At 37.8% G+C, this 20,495-nt stretch overlaps 4 protein-coding genes and 1 long non-coding RNA gene across 40 annotated transcripts; 1 reads left to right on the top strand and 4 right to left on the bottom strand.

Moving 5' to 3' along the window:
- Window positions 1–585: 585 nt before the first annotated feature.
- LOC116921027 lies at window positions 586–2,332 on the bottom strand. The gene is given in 8 exon segments (XM_045173133.1): window positions 586–919; window positions 986–1,132; window positions 1,192–1,324; window positions 1,388–1,396; window positions 1,399–1,546; window positions 1,603–1,674; window positions 1,676–2,020; window positions 2,091–2,332. Coding segments are annotated over 8 exon segments (1,278 nt in total). The 5' UTR covers window positions 2,237–2,332; the 3' UTR covers window positions 586–641.
- A 1,638-nt stretch (window positions 2,333–3,970) lies between these two features.
- LOC116920396 lies at window positions 3,971–10,317 on the bottom strand. 26 transcript variants are annotated; one of them, XR_006646301.1, is made up of 13 exons: window positions 10,087–10,314; window positions 9,202–10,033; window positions 6,330–6,708; window positions 6,172–6,253; window positions 6,043–6,096; window positions 5,842–5,951; window positions 5,561–5,775; window positions 5,423–5,485; window positions 5,275–5,349; window positions 4,992–5,124; window positions 4,708–4,754; window positions 4,547–4,636; window positions 3,971–4,476 (listed from the first exon to the last, which is right to left on the bottom strand). It is a non-coding gene; the product is annotated as an uncharacterized LOC116920396 (long non-coding RNA). The 26 variants fall into 26 exon arrangements; XR_006646306.1 differs by having other exon boundaries at window positions 6,172–6,249; XR_006646305.1 differs by having other exon boundaries at window positions 6,404–6,708; window positions 10,087–10,313.
- Window positions 6,891–8,741, top strand: LOC123471552 (E3 ubiquitin-protein ligase rnf8-A-like). Of its 3 annotated transcripts, none has more exons than XM_045173125.1 (6): window positions 6,891–7,200; window positions 7,343–7,561; window positions 7,645–7,743; window positions 7,804–8,143; window positions 8,249–8,408; window positions 8,482–8,741. In XM_045173125.1, the coding sequence occupies exons 2-6, from the start codon at window positions 7,400–7,402 to the stop codon at window positions 8,645–8,647; spliced, it is 927 nt and encodes a 308-aa protein (XP_045029060.1). In that variant the 5' UTR covers window positions 6,891–7,200; window positions 7,343–7,399; the 3' UTR covers window positions 8,648–8,741. The 3 variants fall into 3 exon arrangements, 2 of the variants coding, with proteins under 2 accessions (XP_045029060.1, XP_045029059.1); XM_045173124.1 differs by having other exon boundaries at window positions 6,892–7,290; XR_006646288.1 differs by having other exon boundaries at window positions 6,893–7,290; window positions 8,299–8,408.
- A 513-nt stretch (window positions 10,318–10,830) lies between the features above and the next one.
- On the bottom strand, window positions 10,831–14,352 carry LOC116920427. Of its 9 annotated transcripts, none has more exons than XR_006646280.1 (10): window positions 14,311–14,352; window positions 14,031–14,232; window positions 13,885–13,959; window positions 13,693–13,814; window positions 13,506–13,592; window positions 13,274–13,444; window positions 12,488–12,576; window positions 12,218–12,416; window positions 12,095–12,150; window positions 10,831–12,015 (listed from the first exon to the last, which is right to left on the bottom strand). XR_006646280.1 is itself a non-coding variant. In XM_045173122.1 (4 exons), exons 1-4 carry the CDS (start codon window positions 14,119–14,121, stop codon window positions 12,555–12,557), a joined length of 315 nt encoding a protein of 104 aa, XP_045029057.1. In that variant the 5' UTR covers window positions 14,122–14,343; the 3' UTR covers window positions 12,492–12,554. The 9 variants fall into 9 exon arrangements, 2 of the variants coding, with proteins under 2 accessions (XP_045029057.1, XP_045029056.1); XR_006646281.1 differs by having other exon boundaries at window positions 10,831–11,078; window positions 11,147–12,015; window positions 14,031–14,334; XR_006646282.1 differs by having other exon boundaries at window positions 13,506–13,575; window positions 14,031–14,334.
- Window positions 14,353–17,479: 3,127 nt separating this feature from the next.
- Window positions 17,480–20,494, bottom strand: LOC116920224. The gene is given in 9 exon segments (XM_045173119.1): window positions 17,480–18,383; window positions 18,460–18,633; window positions 18,732–18,908; window positions 18,988–19,071; window positions 19,153–19,263; window positions 19,347–19,436; window positions 19,545–19,826; window positions 19,829–20,297; window positions 20,359–20,494. Coding segments are annotated over 8 exon segments (1,899 nt in total). The 5' UTR covers window positions 20,115–20,297; window positions 20,359–20,494; the 3' UTR covers window positions 17,480–17,688.
- Between the last annotated feature and the right edge of the window lies 1 nt (window position 20,495).

The following is a 20,495-nucleotide window of genomic DNA, read 5'->3' as shown; positions in this document are numbered from 1 at the left end:
GCAGTATATTTTATCTCACTTTACTTTCATAGATTGTATATGCAGTTTGTAGATGTCAGTTGTAACGTCACGAAAAGATTTAGGGTCCTCCATAAACGTCATAGTAATGCTGCATCGTCACCCAATGTATTGCGTCCGGCATTCCAACAGGAATTTTAAAGGAGGTCTATCTTTTTTCCGGCGGAATCCCCAAATTTTGAGATGCTGACGCTAAGAAGATTACCAACCATGCCTTCTTGCCGGAAGTACTGCTCTCTTTTTATTGCGGTAGGTAAATGTGTTAAAATTAATCTCCGCTCACAAGGTCTTTTTGCGTCACATAATTTTATTTGGTTAGTCGTTCGGAATTTTACGTCAATTCAAAATTTATTTGCTAAGATAGAATTGAAATTCTTAGGCACGTCACCTGCTGTCGTCGGTTTCCTGTTTTAGTTATTCCGTCACTTTTATCCTGTGGAATGAAACGTATATTTCATTATCTTAAGCACAATTGTCTAACAGTTGGTTACTTAGATTTTAATCTTTAATTTTGATTTAAAGGCGTTAATATTTTAATCCCAACATAATATTAAAAACTTGGCTAAATTTATGCCGAAATAATTATTGTATTGACAGAGCCCTCTTGTGTGTCCAAATCTAAATCACTTCATCAACAAGGTAGTCAAATGAATTTTTTTACGTTGCAATTCTTTGTAACTATGACTCCAAGCACCGTAGTGAATGCGGTAAATGAACATGGCCTCTTCCAAATGCCTCACTAGCTCATCTCGCAAGTCTTGGTTTCTACTCGACGCCAGCTCCATTAATACATCCGTGAATTTTTGTAATTCATTTGCCATCTCAATGCTGTACCTACCGTACCGCTCCTCAACAGCAATAAGCGAGATTCGTAACATCTTTTCGCATTCTTCATAATTTCCTGTAAGTATTCAATTGTTTATTGAAGTGAGACTCCTATTTTAAGCTTACATTTAAATTTTCTCACCTATAAATGCACAACATTGTGCCAATTTATCTGCGCTCTTTCCCAAGTCTGGATGTCCTTTGAACAAGGCTCTCTTTCGCAATTGAACACATTTAGTTAACAGTTTAATGGCTTCCATTATATCGCCCTGATCCATTGCTTCTGTTCCTTTATGATAATACTCATTTGCATTAATTTTATGGAAAGAATTTCCACAGGATATTTACCTCTAGCATCAAGCGATACTGCCTCTAGATCCGCCTTCAGTTGAGTGAAATAACTTTGCTGCGTTTTGCATGATCTACACAATGTCATTTGAAACTGTGCAGGGAAAACCAGATTTTGCCACAAGATAAACAACTGTAAGTAAAAAATAAAGAGAATTAGACTAAAGCAAGAGAAAGTAGCATTAAAAGTAAATACGGGTATCGTTTTAGTGGCAGCTCGCGAGTACAATGATGGTAACGCGTAGTCTGGAAGTCGGGCAGAACCACTAGGGCATTAGGTTGTTCCACAAAAAGAGTTTCTCCTGCCATAATATCTCTGTTTGCTACAACATAACGACTTTTCTCTAAGGAATGCCTGCTTACTCATATTATATATCTAATCTCATGATGAAGATGTAAAAGAAGTCCCACCTGAAATCTAGGGCAGCGCTAGCTCCTTTAAAAGACAGATTCTCTCCACAGAAAGGTATGATCCTATCATCAAACTGAGGATTGCCGGCCCAATTTTTGCAAGGATTTGATTTTTCTTGTAAGGATTTTAGGCAGCAGGTGACTAGGATAATTCTTCGTTAGTGCCACACGGATGTCTTGTAGGCAATCTTCAAATAAATCCAATTGGAATAGAGCTGCAGAATGATTCGCAAGAGCCAAGCTGAGTTCAACTTCATTTTCCACAGGGCAACTGAGAATGCTCTGTGAGTACATTTCTATGCAGGCTGTATAATCTTTTAAAGAAAACTGTCTGTTTCCTGTTTCTCTAAAACATTTTGCAGCTTCTAGACTTCTTTGACGTTTCACCTGATGATTCATCCACTTGAGCAGAACAACTCTAAAAGAAGAGAAAAAAACAAATGCAATTGCTCTGCAATCGTTAGTTAACATCGAAAAATGTCGTATACCGTAATTCCTCGTCTTTGAGAAGAATTTTAATTCTTTCAGCATTGTTGCTCCTAGTTTGATGGATTTTACTGACTTTGCCTTGTCTTACTCCAGTTTCCGTGAAGGAATCTAATAGTTCTTGCCAGTTGCTTAGCTCGCGAGACATTTCTTTCCCTAGTCTAAATCATGTCTAAATCATGAAGTATACCTATAAGGTGTACTTTGTCTAAATCATAACAAACCTTTTTGTACACCATCTAGGGAGCAATGATGGTAGCGTACAATACCGCGGAAAAAATCAAAAGCTTTGATCCTCTTTTATATATATATGTATATATTTCTTTATCTTCTTCCACAAAAGCCCAAGATAACTCGGTACGAAGGTCTTTGCCACTATAGCATCACGTAAAGCCCATACAAGGATTTCGGTCATTAAATCAATGGATCGTAAAGCTGGTGTACTAGATCGTCGTCATATGGTTCTAGATTTTTTGGCTAGAAACATAATTATAACCCTGAATAATGGCAAATGTTCTTATCGCCATTAAAGTTTAAAACAAAGTGTATTTCATCATAATTCTTGAAAGAATTTTCGATTACTTTTTCAAGTGTTCATTATAATATTATTCCATCAAAGTACGCAAAAACATTTTTCGTTCTTAAGGTTGACGTGATTTCTCTCAATTACTAAAGGATTTTTAATATATGAATTATAGCTTAGTGGTTGAGCTTTGGCTTTACACAGCGATAGTACAGGGTTCGATTCCCGTACGAGTTAAGTTAACAATTGAAATGTATGTTGTATAAGTAAGATATAATTGCGTTTCTTATAATTATAATGAAAAGCTGTAGTCTTCATCACCATGAGCGATTGAAACGAAATCTATTTCATCATCAAGCTTGATATTTTTCCGATATTTAACCAAAGAACATTGAAATACTTTTCCTTCCAAGTGTTGACGGGATTTCATCTAATCACAAAAGAACGTTGTCTAGTTTTAAATGTGGATAATAGCTCAATGGTTGAGCTTCGACGTCGTACGCGACAGGTTCAGAGTTCAATTCTCGCATGAGTCAAGTAACATAGAAACATATGGTATGAATTTGATGTAATAGTGTTTCGAGTAAACATTATATCATCCATTTTCAAAATATTATCACTAATTCCTGGAAGGCATCATGGGGTAAACTCCGCTAAGCCTGTTGAGCCTGGTTTACTAAACCACCACATGGCCACTTGGTGTGGGGTAACTGGCGATGGAGATTCTAGCGTTACGGGGCTGAGTTCTCAGGGCAGCTTATACGTGTTCCCCACACCACCACGCGGCTAGTTGGGCAGGAATCTGGGAGTTACACCGTTAAGTTCCCAGAGCAGCTGAGCTGAGCCGGGTTCCCCACCACGCGGCCACTTGGAGTGGTGTACTTGGGCAATGATACCTGGGAGATATACTGTCAAGTTCCCAGGCCATCACCCGTCCGTTGTGCCATGAATGGTCCGTAAATCCTCGAGTCGACACTGAAAGAAAATTTTTAGGTTCTAGGTAGATTTTATGTTATGCAGAAGAAAAAACCTACTATAATATATGAGTAGTAGCTCAGTGGTAAGTTACTGGCACGGCAAGTCAAAAGTCTAAGGATCGACTCCCGCATAGACAATATGGTAATAAATTTGCTATTTTTACTTAAAATGGTGTTTTTGAAAAAAAATCGTGAAGGATAAAAAAATTTCCCAAAAAAATTTCAGAAAAAAAAAAATCGTGGAAAAAAATTTCACCGGAAATTTCGCCGAAAAAAAATTTTCGCGGAAATATCCGAAAAAAAAGCAGGGAATATATTCACGGTAAAAAATGTAATCAACCCACCGTTTAATTTTATGTTTAATATATAGTAAATGTAGGAATTTTATTTTATATCGTTTATTATCAATACTATTTACATTTACAACAAGTTATTAACAGTTCACCAAGAAAAAGCATTATAGCAAATAGAAGCGGAAGAGTAACAAGACAATTTTGGAGAACATATTCCAGGTAAAGATTGACATAAATTAGCATATGTGAAAACCCTTTTATCCCGCTGATAATATTGCAAATGGAGTAAATTCCATGTCCATGTAAATCACCGCAGAACAATCTACCACACTATGACCTTATCACAAGACAAGTAAAACGGGGTACAGAAAATGCAACATACACTGCTAAATCTACTCTAAGAAAATTAAGGATATTTTCAGGCGCAGTTCAACTTCAATTGGCATAAATTTTCATCATATGTCACGTCCCTTTCGGCTTCGGCGTACGCAGACCTAATTCCACAAAAACATGTAAAATTAATCTGTTGCTTCGTGCATCCTGCGATCGTCTAAACAGCACCACCGGCGGATAGAAAATCCCACAAATGTACAAACTTCAAGAAGTAAAAGCGTGATAATTAATAACCAGAAACTTATTGTCATACTGATACTACTCTAACTCACCATAGAGCAACCACCACTGTATACAACACTGGCAAGAGGGCAATCCAACTTCATGTTCTGTCAATATGCCAAGTCATGTGACCATCCTGCCTATCAAAAGTTATTAAATTAACAAACTTGATATTGACTATACTCAATACCACCACTAATATTCCTCTTACCTCACATTTGTACCATGCCAGCATGAGGAAACGATGCAAAGTAATACCTGTAGACGGAATATAATAGCAAGGGAGTCTGCAACTTTCCAACTACCCGACAAAATTTCCAGCTCACATAAACAGATTATATTACTACCTTATCATTGTCAAACAATTAACAACTGAAGACCAACAAGTAGGAACAATAAATATCTGGTCATATAGCAAACACATCCACAACACAAGGATTGAATCCAGAATTTAATCATTTCAATATGTTGAAAATTTCAGCTCGTGAAACTCACCAGAGGATGTAACAATAAGGTCAGGAGGAGAATCCATGATCAGGACAAGCCAGAGCCATGCACTTCGTCCAAATGCATGCACAAATAAGCGTGCAAGTGCCCTCTAAAATGAACACTTTGCTGATGCAGTCACCTAAAATGGTGATAGAAAATCAATTCCTAATTTAAGTGATAAAGAGTAAATGTTGCTTAAACCATAAAAAAATTTATCTAGTTTTCAAACCTCTCAGAAACAAATCACAAACATGTAAAAGAAGTGCAAGATACAAATACAACATTATACCTGCAATGAGTCAACCAACAGTAGCAGACTAATGCAATCAAGCACAATGGTCATTGAAGTAACAAGAAGCTAACTCTGAAAAGAGAACAGGAATTAACATACAATTACAAGTCAGTAATGTTGACAACTTTCCCCCTTGCATTCTTACCTTCACCAGATCACAAGAGAGCAACAAAGAAAAGCTTTACCTATTCTAAGGATACCTGCCAACCTGAAAGAAAATAAATGTTTGGAACAATTACTTCTCAATCATTGGTGATTAATGGCTGAAATCCTGACCACTTACTCTTTCTTTAAGTAGTTTTGAGTAATCATACACAAAAAAAAATTTACAAATGCTTAATGATACTTCCACTATATAGAAGCATGTCATCAAAGCTGCTGCATTAACAAATAGTGGTCCAACATGTTCTCATATTCATATTTGAATTTCATCATGCCTAAACCATGAAGTACAGACATGGAAGCACATACTACTGCTTTGGCATTAGGGAGTAAAGCCTAGAGGAAGAACAAAAAAAAGAAAAACTTTTAAACATTTTCAATGTTTAACAAACTTATTGTCACCACAACATCCATTAGACAATGCAGCCTCATGGACAGAAAAACAGACTTGTAAGCAGCAAAAGCTCAGTTGAAACACCATTTAATACATCATCCTACTTTCCAACAGCTGTCTAAATGATTAAATAAGAAAAAATTATTGAAAAAATTCTCTTCATAACAATAACTGGATTCCACATAATTTAATCTCGACTAACATATCACCTCAAATACGGCAGACCCTAGCACCATTACCATGACCACACGTTCAAAAAATCTCTAGTCAAGTTAATATTTCAACAACCCAAATACGATTGATTTTGTGTATATGCCCAGCAAAATATGAAAATTTACGTTAGTTTTGACCTCTTAAGCCAACACTGCCACCACCATGCTCTGTCGAACTGCAAACAGGGATTATCTAAACTCATCCTACCTAGTAAGTAATATTTTAGTTTGTACACTGAATACAGATCAAACTAATTTAAACAGTAATTTCTGAGAAAACGTACGAATTTTGACGACATTCTGGTACAGTAACAAAAAGACTTAAAAAAACTTAAAATTCGACTACGTGAAAACTTACGTCCACGAACGACGACAGTCAGCACCAAAGAAAAATGATTCATTCGGTGCAGGGCTTTATATAAGTTCTCTTCAATGCGCGACAAGGCATCAAGCTTTATTTTTCCACCACACGATGACACTTGTCGCATGTACATTTTCGTCATTTTCGTTGCTTCTTAAAAGAAAGATATGGCAATATGGCAAGTTGGCAACCGGTTTTACATCACATTTTTTTTTCCCGCCTTTTCCTTCCTTGGCCATCTAACGCCAGAATTGAACCAAATATATTTTTTGATTATGTCCACGTTTCCCCTCCTAATCAACCTAAAAATAAATAATAATAATATATGAATAATAATTGACCTATTTGTGAAGACCAGTGAAATTGCACTTTTAAAAATTATGATCTTCTCTAAGGATTGATAATTAATGGATAAGCAACACGTAACTTTGTACAGCGTTGCTACTGCACACTGCAGCATATTTCTAACAAGGACTAATTCTGAGTCTCTGACACAGAGTATAAATACTTTCCTAACTAGTAATCTAAGGACTTTGAATCAAAATAGAAGTATAATTCCTTGTTTTTATTGGCCGTCATTTTAAAAAGCTTTAAATATTGAGGTGCGATAACCGTAAAATCGATTACGACACAGTGACCTTTTCTGTCAGGTCACTGAAATCAACATCAATATAAATCAGGCACACTTGACATCATCACTACATTATACTACGTCAATACATCCATCTACAGTCGTATCATACACACTACATCACTACTCGTCCCCATTCGTCATTGCTCATCTACACGTTGAAGTAGGTACCTACTAAAGCCACTAAGAGATGGAGAAACAGCAGTACAATAAGACACTGAAACTAGAAAAAACAGTTTTGAAGCTAAAGGAGGTAAGTGAGAGGGCTATTAATGACATTTTATATTCAAAAATTTCTTTAATAGGCAAGTGAAAAAAATGAAAGAAAACTATGTTTGCTGAAAGATCAGTGTTTGGCCACAATGGAATATCAGTGTCATCTACTAACATGTTTGAATGATCTGAGATGTCAACAGATTGCTGAATTGCAAGAAAGGCTTAATTTTTTCACCATGAATCTTGGCCAAATCACACAGCAGCTGATATTTGTCAATAATAGACTGGAACATGATGGTGACTTTGATGTAATTTGAACACAATGTAGAATTGTCAATTGTTTAACCTGTTGAAATAATGTCCCCCCTGCCTCCTTCCAAACAAAATGTAGAACCGGGCTTTGCCTCACCAACGCCAACACAAACACGGCATTTTGGATAGACTGGCGCTCGAACTACGTTGTGGAATTTGTTCGGAGATCATGGTTTTCGTAAGTCACAAAGCCATTATCAGTTACGCGAAAATTTAGTTATACATTTTTCAATTGCAGGCAACCACTTTAAATTGCATGCACACATTCTGCCAATACTGTGTTGCCCAGTGGAAAAACGAGTCGCCTGCTGCTGGCTGTCCGGTTTGTCGGGAGCCAACTACTTTCGAAAGGAGGAACTTCTTGGTCGATAACATGATTGCCATTATGGTCAGTTTGTATTCTGAAGATGAAAAAATTTCCAGAAAGGAATTGGTAAAGCAGCAAGAAGAATTGCACCGAAATCTTTTGGCTGCTGGATTACGAACACCCGAGTCCAATAATCCTTTTTATCGGATTACCGACCGTGGGCTAGTTTTGGGAGAGATGCAGATTGGGGAGTTAGCTACAAATAATGAAGGTGTGTTACTATTTGCTTAGTAAACATAAATTTTAGATTACACTAATCTCTTAATGCCACTTTGATCGTGTCAAACAAACGATTTTCTTGGCTTTTGTCCCAAAGCTTCCGAATCATTTCAGCCGTCTCCAATGATTACTCGTAACTTTATTCAGAATACAACACAAACCAGGCGACGTCACGATAACAGACGCAGAAACCATTACGCCAGATTACTAGTGAACATTGGGAGGAGGAGAATATCCAGGAATAGCCAGCACCCCATGTCAGTACATATTTTGTAGTTTTCTGGACACTGATAAAACATTTCGTGCTTCGACAAATTTTTTACATACCAGTCCGCCTTGCAGTTCTGATAACGTTCAAACTCCTAACGTCAGTATCGTCTCGTCCACAAGTGAGTTATCCTCAAGGATCGGCGAGACTGCTTTGGCCTTAACGCTTCTTTATATCGGAGTGATTCTGTTTTTGTATTATACCTTACATAACTTACTTTTTTTGTAGAGAGCGTATGTATCTATTTAAAGTTAAAATTGTTTTTATATAAGGTTCCGTATTTTAATGAGTTAACCATCAATACACAGCAAAACAAGTAAAATTGACTGCAGTATTCATTTCTTCCAGACCCTAACAGAGTTCATGCCAACACCAGATACAAAACCGATGAAACCAGCAACTATTATTATTATTTTTTTCATTTAGTATCGATTGACGATATTGAAATGATTTGTTAAATTCTGAATTCTAGCAAATGGATGCGCAAATAAGACCTTCACGAGTTCCGGAATTTATGGCAAGTTCCATTGGATTCCCCTACGGATGTCATATTCCCTAACACAAGCTGATCGGTTTGTAAGCTTTAGTTTTGTAGACAAATATGCTCCATCTTTTTGGTCATGCCGTACCAAATGTTTCCATCCAGGTCCATAACTTTAGGTTGGATTAAATGTTCAAATTCCGTTCAATACTCAATCCACGATGAATCACGGAAATTTTAGAAATGTTAAACGGGAAGGCACACACACATCAATATCATTAGTCAAGGAATATTTTAGTACCTGTGAGGGAGTTACAGAGTTGATCAATTCTTCTGATATCTTGGTCAGTAGACAGAGTGAAGAGCTTTGAAAAGTATAGAGCAGCAAAGGACAAAGCTGCATGACAGTTGCCCTTAACATGACTGGGCCACTGGTCAATGACATGGGGATGAAGTTAACTCAAGCACAGCAGGCAAATTGTAATGTTCAATATAATCCCTGTATTTGAAAGAATCATAAGATAACTTAGCATTGTTCAAGAATCATGATCTGCACCATCATTATTGGTAATTATAAACAAAGATCTTCCAACTTTTCAAATCAGTTTTCAACTCTGCAAGTTTACAATTAACTTCAATAATATGTAACAAAATGTCAAACATGCTAGCTTCAGACAGCAGGTAACTGAAATATTTCAAAAAAACGGCTAACTAACAGCTGTTTTTCACAGCTGTTTTGCCGCGCTTAATGCTAACGATCGCAGCACAATTGTATGTAGTTTTCGTCTGCAATAGACATGTGCGCCGCTTTGCGGCAGCATTTGCATAATTGGCCATCTATAGTTTCAATTTTGAACCCAAAAACAAAAACAAGTCATGAAAATATCACGACCGATCTTGCAATAGTTTGCAATAGTGTCAGCCTGTCACATTTCTCTGTTTTGTATAATGGACAAGCGGGTAACGTTTCGATTTTCAAAAAAGGATTGAGATTCTTTACTAAAATTGCCGAGTTGATTTTTTTCAGGAGCTCTTTGAAGTAAAGGACGATGAAGAACAAAGAGCAAAATTGCAGGACATTTGCGATTTGCTATTGGCAGCGGGTTACTTCCGCGTTAGGCTAAAAGGATTGTCTGCATTCGATAAAGTATACTGACACAAATAAATTTGGAAAACATTCTTTTACCCTATTATACATTTACAAGGTGGTAGCATAGACAACGAAGTGGAAGACCGCTAACGCCTATATCCCCCTGTAGCTATGCGCGTGACATGCCGCATGGTGGCGCTGAGTCCGCTAAGATAATAATTTTGGGTTTCCCTACTGATCCAATGCTTCACACACCGTAATTTTTAATTAAATCATGCACGGTATCACTTTGGTATGCACATGTAAATTAAGCACAAAAATTCAGCATATCGTGTGAATTATTTCATATTTTTAGTGGTTGGGTAACCTACGTTCATAAAATGTTTTATTTTTCCCCATTTCCCGAGACAAAAATTTTTTTTTTTCGAATTTTCGAGATAGGGAAAATGGGGGAAAATAAAACATTTTATGAACGTAGGTTACCCAACCACTATTACGTAGGTTACCACACTTGCACAGTTACCTTAATGTGTTGAAGAGTTAGATTTCAATATAATATCTCTCATAGCTCAATGGTAGAGCCCCGGACTGGTATAGTGTATACCTTGGGTTCGTCCCATTCCGGTATAATGGATATCACCGTCCTTGTGGAGTTCATATAGTAATATATAATTTCTAAAGTAATATAATGTAGCATACTGTGGTTGTTTTTAACAAACAATAAATTGAGTAGGATTTAACATCATAGTATGTGTTCAACTATGCCCCCCCTTTTTTTTAACCTATTGTTGTAAAATACAAGATTGAGATTTGAAATTCAATGACAAAGTAAAAATCAAGTTCATTTGATTCGAGTTATATTTGACGAGTAATTTGAATTCAAAGTGGTTGTGTTACCTTGTTTTGATTTCGTTTTATCTTAGCCATCTCCCCTATTCTTTCTTCATGCCAAATTACGACCACGGGTTCATCGCGTTGTTGGAGTGCATCATGTCGTAAGAATTTCTCATCACGGGATAGCGTGGCGGAAGGACATATGATTAATAGGATGATCCAAATTGAGAAACACATGGAGCTCTTTGAGTGTTCTATTGTTCAACGAGGAAAAAGGTACTTCGTCTGCAACTCCCACGTGTTACCGATTTCTAACAACCACCTTCAGAGTTTGGTGTTGACTTCCAGTAGATATGGCAACTATCGCATTTTCTTTCTGGAGAAGGCGAAGGGCGGCATAGTCGTCGGTATCCAGCTCAGGCCATTGGCCATGATTACAAAGACCCTTTGTCATAAATGACACAATCGTAAAAAATAACAAAATTAAATAAATATTTCGATAAGACGAGCATCAAGAACATACCACTACCCATTAAAAGATCTAGACAAGAGAAAAAAAAACAAACATTGGCATAGATGCGGTGACCCCTATCGTCTCCCTTGAATAAAAGCTGATTACGAACACGGCATTATTACGAAAACGACTAAATTTCAAATCTGTTGTACAGTACATTGCAGAAAAATGTGGCAGATTTCCCTCTGCTTTGTTTGCCATACCCGACACATTTTTCTGCAACCTCCTGCACCTGAATACCGACAGTGCGAATAGGCAAGATACTGGTTAAGACTGGACAGTTCTTCCAGAAAAGACGCTCTTCTTCCGACGTCGCGTTTTCAATCCGGAAACATGCATAAAAAAATTCTTGCTAATACACTCATTCAAGGTAGTGAAATACCTTGTCAATGGTTACATCAGCCACGACCAATATCTTCCTTAACACTCTTAACAAAGTATAACAAATATATGGACTGGCACTGTACAATCATGTTTGATAAACAATCAATTTCACATCTTCTTTGCCATCATTTGCTTATTGTCGCTTCGAGTACGCTTGTTGGACAGCTGCTGGTAAAGACTTTGTCAACGGAGGTATGAAATTTTAAATTCATCAACCGTTTAGGAATAGATAGGCCGGATGCAGAATGAAACACACGCCACTATACACTGTTCAAATAGATGATTAACAATCCCTAATACAAAAGAAAATTCTCGTCATACACAAAACAATGTTCTTTTTACACACAGAATCTTTGATAGCTTCGAGAATACCTTTAGCTACCAAACAGTGCCAGCAAACGTCATCCTTTTTCTTCGCAAGGCAGTATCTAAGGAACAAACAGATCAAATTACGACGTCAATTTTCAAATTAAATGATTTTAGGTTGCTACATACTAAGCATAAGGCAAGTCCTCAATGACAAAGGGTTGAAACATTAGTGGCATATCATTTTTAACAAGTGTCGAACACCAAAACCTTCCAGTGTCTTGTTCCATTTCTACTATGTACTTCAACTTTGAAGTTAAAAGCTTGATAGATTGGTTTTGCCATTCTAAGAGGTTCCAAATATGTAATGTAGAACTTTCCTCAAGGTCTGTAATTTAAAAAATATACTATCTGGTTATCTAATTATCTTAATTTTAGCTGGAGTATTAGTTTTGCTACATTTCTCAGCCCCAGAATATTGGGCCAAAAATTGCTGTCAAGTACATTCCCACTCGCAGATGACTGATCAGGATTCCATGGTTAACAACCTAAACAGCACAGAGGTAAATATTAGTTTATGTAGAATTAAAATTAATAAAAAATACCAACTAATTCCCATCCCCAAGTAAGTTGTAATCTAGAACAGGCAATTTTCACACTGATTCAGCTACCAATGCAAAATGAATGTCTTGTGTCAAAGGTTCATTTAATCCCATAATATTTTCAATGAATACATAATAGATATTCAATCTAACTGAGAAAAAACCTAATTCAAAACCCTTTAAGACAACCAAATTACCAACATTAACTTGATGGTAAAAGGAATCTCCAACATTTTCAGGATTGCATTTTCCCCATCCCACACAATTTTCACAAGTCAAGCAGATGAAGGTCAATATTGTAAATCAAACATACAAACAAAGAATAAATTATGTAGCTATTTCATACTCATCTCATTTCCTACCAAGTAACTCCAACAATCAAATATTAATCTATCAAATCTTTGACTTGACAGCTATTCCTTCAACTAACTGTAATTTCTTAAAAAGAACTTGAACTTTGAGGTTAGCTATTTCATGGCTACATATGTCAATGATATTATGGTTTTCTCATTTTAAAATGATGAACATAATTAATAAATAACTTAATGAAACCTTGAAAGAAAACATAACAACAAAAGCTGCGTAAATTTTTGACCACAATGTTTTCAGACAAAGCAACATGAGAAGTTTTATGTTAATGTACCTGTAGTTAACAATCTGTTAAGAACTGGTTTTGCAACCACCACCAACAGAAGCTCAGGTTCGCTCTTGAACACAACAATCTGTCTACTGTGAGATGAAGCAAAACCTGATTAACTCATGTGTACCATGAGTAGGGGGATGTGGAGTGGGTGGGAACAGTACCATAATAATCCTATCAAAAAATGTTCACTATTTAACCAACTAAAAAATCGAATTAAACTTTTTAAAATAACCTTTAACAAAACTTGAATTATCAATATTTTCTTGATAATAAGAGGAATCTGCGACATCCAGATCCTATGTCTTAAACACAACATATTCTTTACCCACGTGGAACCAATAGAGGTCAATAGGATACCAAAAACATAAATAATTGAAGTAAATGATACAGCAAAGAATAATATTGTTCTCTTTTCTTACCAAGTGTCACCATAAATCTGAGGTTGATCTATCATATTGTTGATTGGAATTTTTTTTTTGAGCTTTGACAGTTCTACAGCAGTAGTTTCTTCCTTAGGTATCGTAGATGAGGAGAAAATAATCTAATTTGCAGATGAATTTTAACCACAATTGAAAATCTAGCCTTTAACACAAGTAAATCACATATTTTACCAGTATGGCGATGTCATGGAATTTCCTTGCAATGCATCCAAGCACTACCACAGCGCAATCGTAGCTCTGAATGACCTGTGCAAACAAAGTAAGATATTAGACATGACGAATTACGCCTCACATGCCTTAATTTTCCAAAACCTTACTGATACGTGCACAACGCTTCAATCGCATTCGCTCATGTGGCCGTTCTAACGGCGCGTCGCCATTGACTGTTCTGATTGACGAAATCGGCATAACAATTGATCGACAAATGTAATATTTAGTAGACTCCTCCTTCTTTGGGGGCGTGGTATATTCTAATCCTTCGCTTGTTGTCTTCGACTGCAAGATGGTATGGCAAGTTATCTAAAAATTATCGAAATAAATGGTTAACTTGAGAACAAGAGTTGTCTATCAAAGAATAGGTCAAGCATCGTTTCGTACACTGTTTTAGCAAACAAAAAGCAACTGGGACTGGGAGCTTAGGGTGTCCCATATTTGGGCTTTTTTTTAATTTTTGAATTTTTTTTTTTTATCGGGGTGTGTTTTTTGAAGAAAACGTCGTAGTGCTATTCATTTAAAAAAAATAAGTCTAGGGGTCCCCGTAGGCGAAAACCGCCAAAAGTGCCAAAACTACGATTTTGGTACTAAAAATTAAAAATAAATATTAGGTTTCATTTTCCTGCGTTCTTCAAAACAACAATAGATGCAACCTTACTTATGACTTCATAGAAAAAATAATTAAATATTAACTTGTGAGGGTACCCGTGAGTGAAATTCATGTCTTTTTTTTTTTCGGTGTTTTGATACAATCGGTGATAAATCAATTAAATTCAACCTAACTGTTCTTTTTCCATTTAAGATACTTGTTGACGATGGTTTTCTACAACTTGAAGTAAAAACTGTTGTTGTTCTTCATTATGGACAACATTTCTGAGTCGGTAATCAGCTTAACTCCGGCTCCGCGCTGTTTTCTACTTCCATTCCATTGATGATGTCTCGGAAATCTGTAGTCTTCAATTTTTCCAGTGTGATGATTCAATTGCATCCACTCTTTTTTTTTGTGCAACGTAGAAGATGGAAATGAGCCTGATCGCTGGCCGATGAGGTCAATCAGGTGGAATGTATTCTCAAACTGTGGCATTTTCGGCTTGGCTGAAACAAATGATGTAGGACGTGGAATCTTTTTCAGTTTGTTTTCATCATTGTTCGCAGAAATGAGAATTCCTTCCATCAAAATTGCTAAAATGACAAGTTCCTCCGTTAAATACCAGGTGTTTTTGAGACGATAGCGCAGCATCCGCTACTATTTTTGTGATTCCCATCTTCCGGTATTGACATTCCTCCTTGATTGAAGGTCAACCGTGGTGACACTAGCTGTAGATTAAATATTTATTGTAGATAAAGGAAAGATAAAGAAATAATTTTAAGTTTTTTACCGAGACGGGAGCGCAAAAACGCCATACTATGGAACAACACAATATAATCCGAGATTGTTTTAATTTGGAAAGTTCTTTTGATCCAGTTGAAACGTTCAGACGCATTTGCATCTTTAATGCGTAAATTGCTATGTGCATAAACCGGGCTCTATGATGGCGCCTGGTTTTCGAAACTGGAATTTCTTCCCGCGGAAGAGTCCCCCTGAAATATCACGGTCAACTCGATCAACTCCTATAATTTCTCTAGGAAACTCTGAGATGCTAGTGGACTGACCCCAATCTAAACTTTTCTTCCTTGTTGATGAAAACGACTCTTCGTATCGGGCCATTCAATAAACGAGATTGTGTGTATCGCGATCAATTTTTCCATTCTTGTTGAAATCTATCAGCGAATACCTATATATAGAATAAAAGCTTAATAGTAGGCTGCTAATTACCTTTTCAAAGCGGTTCGATGGGACTTTAGAATCACCGATTCGGCAGACCGACGTGTTTAATATGTAACTCGTAAAAGTGATGGCGACAGGTAGCCATAAACTGCACGTCCCAGTTGTTGTTCTAATAGCGTGCATCACGTGAATTCCAGTATTCGAGGCGGTGGTGTAAAACCAACCCATAACATTATCGGTGACTTCCATGTTGATAAAGATTGACAACAGCATTTTTTGGGATAACCCAGTTGAGTCTGAAATAATTGGAACGCCGAGTAGCTTGGGAGCTTCCAAATGTGGCTTGCCGCTGACGAGAATAGCCACTCTCTCTTCTTTGACCGTTTAGTTTCGTAATCATCTTTGAATCCCAATGGCGACAAATTTTGGCTTGTTTGCTCCTTTTCAAAACTCTCTGTTTTTTTTTTTTTTTTTTGTGACGTGACCGTTGATTTTGACAGGAAACATCCAGGATTTCCCCCACTTCTTATAGTGGTTGCCTAGCTACCTGACCTCTGATGCTGACATTACATCGGTCTGAAGTTTGTGAATGTTTTTAGTATTGATCTTGTTGGTAGATCATGGTTTTACAGACGGATGTGGTGTTGAAGTTCGATCGGAATGAAGTCTTCATGTCTTCTCAGTCGACTCGGATATATTTGCTTTCTCACTAAATATCTGGACTATTTGGGTATTCGTGGATTTTTTTTTTACACAAATTTGCCTTGCTTTCGTCTTTTTTAGTTGAATATTTGTTGATCTTCTCGGCCCATGAATCCATTTGGGGTTTGTCGTTGATTTAATAGAACTGTAGTCCTGTTTCCCGGGCTGTCGAGATGATTTCATGTTTCTAACAATCGTTGGCAGCATGTCGAATAGCTTTAAAATATCGATGAAAATTTTTTTCTTTTGTCGTTCTTTCGTTTAACTTCTTTGTTGTGAACTTGCTTCTTGCTTGTAAATATTCTCTTAAATGACATCAAATTTGACAAGCCTGACTATTGTGTTATACATAAATTTTCTGCTTTGATTGGAATATTTGATTTTTCCCATACTGTTCGCAATTCTTTAAAATAATTTCACTTCTCTCGTTGATTGAGATCCTTTTGTGGAATATGACATGTTGACTCAGGTGTGATATCTTTCAAAGTGATTTTATGGGTAAGCGAGATCGTTTGGCAAACTCTCCTCTTCACTAGGGCCGATAAGCCAATCGATCGTTTTCGCGGATATTTCTTCGTTTTGGTTGGTTTTTCTGTTGTTTGTTTTCTTGTCGATTCCTGACTTGTTTTCCGACGTAGCGGCATTGCAACAGAGCTTTAACTGCACTGTACTTCAACATGGAGCTGAGACCAGTGACCCCGTTTTTGAAGTACTAATTGTGGCGTTGCCAGATAATCTTAAATTCGGTCGGGTACCCTCAGTTGATATTTAATTTTTTTTTTATGAAGTCATAGTGGTGCTTTTGTTGTTTTGGAGCGTGTTGCCTAGTTTTTTTTTAATTTTTGTACAAAATCGTGTTTTGGCCTTTTGTTTTTTCCTCGGGGCCCTAGACTTTTATTTTTTAAATGAATGTACTCGACTTTTTTCAAAAACACACCCCTAAAAAAAATTCAAAAAAAAGCCAATACTGGGAGCTGTCATAGTTGTTTGCTTGTTTCAACTATTAACATTGTTTTTGCAGTTCACCTAAACAAATTAATCTATAAATACAGGAAGAAAAGTGAAATATGGAACAAATGAAAGTAACGAAATATCCATTTCTTGTTTATTTATTCACAAACAAAAAATTTAAGACAAAATTCACTGCTTCTTCCAATTTATTTTCATTGAGTTTTACTACCCAGCTATGACTTAAAACAACCGTAGAGCAGACTCATAGATTGACTCTGCCACTGCGTAGAGAAATAAAGTTTTACATGCTTGATCTTGACAAAACGTACCATGACTTAGCGCTACCACAACTCAGTGTCAATAGTTTCGTTCGGTCCAAAGCTGGTTACAGTTACAACATGGGCATTCCTAATAACGCTCACCTCACGAGCAGCCATGTCCTGACACAATGGGTTGTACGACTTCTCTGATTGCATTTCCACAGTTCTATTTCTATGTTCTTTACACAAATTTTCCATCGTTATTTTCTTTTGATGAATGTGCTCTTCGTTGGCGCAATCGTTTTGTTGCAACGCTGTCGTTTGAGCATTCCTGTCCCAAACTAACTTGTTGAGCATCGTCTGTTCAAAGCTCGTGACTGGATACGACTCGGCCATTCCAATTTCGATTCCACTAGTCGGCCTTCTGAGAACATTAACTCCGTTGTTCGTGTTCGCGTTCATTTGCTTGCAATCAAAGAGTGGTAACGAAGCAATACGCCTCGTTTCTCTGTGACTAATTTCCCGTTTTTCACATCCGCTGTAGCTGAGTCTTTTACCAACAGTTGGATATGCTCGTCCGTTATCGACGTGGAAGATGCGATCTTCGTGCCGGTTACAGGGTTCAGCATCCCGACGTTCGATAGCAGACAAATAGGTAATTTCTTGCGTTACTTTGTCACATATTTTTATGCGAGAGCGTAGCCAAAACATGAACGTTCCCACGAATAACGTGCAAAAAATGGCTAATACTGAAGCGAACAAGAACGGCACCTGACCTGCATTTTAAGGAGGACAATAAATTAGAATTTTTCACAAAAGATTTCAGTAAGGATGAAATGGAAAGTCCGTTACAACTGAGCTCGTCGGATGCGTCGCCGTCTTCACAATTCATAACACCATCACAACCAAGCGACGAATCGAGACAAAAGAGAAGGGTGGAGTCGCAGGAAATGCTGCTGAAGCGGCGGAAATTGAAGCAGTACTGGGAATCACGACAGACAATCTTTCCTTGAGCCAAGCAATTCTCTGTCAAAGTAAACGGGCGGTAATAGAGTGGCCAAAAACCCATCTGAAAGTCAATCAACTTATAACGTAAAAAGTAAAAAAACAAATGGGGCACGTACGTTCGGTTTGAAAATCGACAGCCGTCCAAATGAGCCGGAAACCGAACGGAATAACAGGAGAACGAGAGCCCAGAGATTTGACGGATGTCAGATTGCCGGTAGTCAGCCGGACGAGCAGCCGATTTCTCCTCGACAAAAGGCTTCGATCGATTACGGATTTGTAGTAGCGAAGATCACCTGGGGATACGAGCCATTCTATAGGCATTTCAGATGCATAGGAAGTGGGGGTTTCAAATGATTATTTGCTCAACTATACCGCAAAACCTCCGCAACTTTGGAGCCTGATCATTAAGTGGTCCGTAACCGTCGTGGATGGATAACTCGGCCAAAGGACAACTTGCTACGGGAAACAAATCGATACCGAAAAGTTGATGGGAAAAAGTTTTAAGAACATCGCTAAACAGGTCAGCGCCAAACTCACCGAGACTTCCGTGTAGCTGGAGGTACTCGAGCCGCACGTAGACATGTTGCTGGAACGGAACTCTTAGTAGCCAAGAACAATCGAGCCAACTTTGAACCGCTAAAGGATAACCTGCGTTGAAAGAAAACAAAAGAATAGCTTTTCCTTCACCCCTTCCGGCTACATCTTATTCAACCGTTATTCTGTTGCATTACCTGGCGATAGCAGAACGCCACCACTTCCGCTAATTGTCCCGCCGCATCCGGAATCTGAGTCGCCGTTCGAAGGGGCTAAAGTCAACGATTCTGCAACAGTCCGAAGCCAAAAGAAATAACAAAAATTTCTTAATTTTCACTGCCGTTAAAAAAGAAATAAGGAAACGGGCGCTGTTTAGCTCTTTTAAAGGGCAATACCTTCGTCGACAAAGCTAAACGACGCCGAAAAGCCCCTGTAATGATGGACGTAATTGGCCGCAAAGAGGATTTCCACTTTGGGTTGCATGGCTAGTAAAGGCGGAGGAGTTTGTTGCCCGCAATATCGGCCGGCCACCGTCCTTAAACCACTCACATCTTCGGTTGTAATGCTGACAAAATCCGACAAGCACCTGGGAAAGATCAAATCAAGTATAACAAGGTGCCGTTTGAAAGGGACCGATAAAATTAAATGAAATAAAAGATAAGCGTTTCTTAATTTTACCCAACTGTGTAGGGTGACTCCAAATCGAAAAAGTGGAACTGAATTCGAATGCCCTCCCATTTTCGTCCGTGGAAAATGTAATAGCAACGCGTTCCGGCCGGATAGAAATCCGGATAGTTTGGTGACGTGAAATTACCGGACGGGTTCTCAGTTGATCTGAATTCATAGAGACAAGTCTGATGTTGTTCTTGATGCTTTTCAGCTCGCACCGTCCGATAGAAACAACACAGATCTTGATGATGTAAGAAGATGGTCACCACGGCAAACAATATGTCGACGGATCGCATCTCACACCAGCATGACACGGCACACCACTAGAGCGAGAAAAATCAGACTAGAGACTGTTTTTCATTTTCCACTTTCTGGCAAGTATTGGATTTTTTTGTTTCTTTCTCCCTTTCTTCCGGACGGATGTCGGCTCTTCCCTTTCGCGCATGGCTATTGCACAATTCCGGTGATGTTGTGCTCTCCTGCAAGTGTACAGTAAAAAATAACAGAAATGTTTTAAAGGCAATCTAAAAATCGACATACGCGCATCTCGTTATCTTCAACGTAGCTCTCTTCGACATCCTTCCGCTGGCATTTTTGCTCTCCTCCACGCGGCAGCTGCAAATCTACACAAAAACGAAAACACACAGACGAGCGAAGTAAAAACTTTCGCTAGTTCC

Source organism: Daphnia magna, linkage group LG4 (genome assembly GCF_020631705.1).
Source record: "Daphnia magna isolate NIES linkage group LG4, ASM2063170v1.1, whole genome shotgun sequence".
Lineage (NCBI taxonomy): Eukaryota > Metazoa > Arthropoda > Branchiopoda > Diplostraca > Daphniidae > Daphnia > Daphnia magna.
Note: the sequence above shows the minus strand (reverse complement) of the source record. Positions and strands in the feature narration are given on the sequence as shown.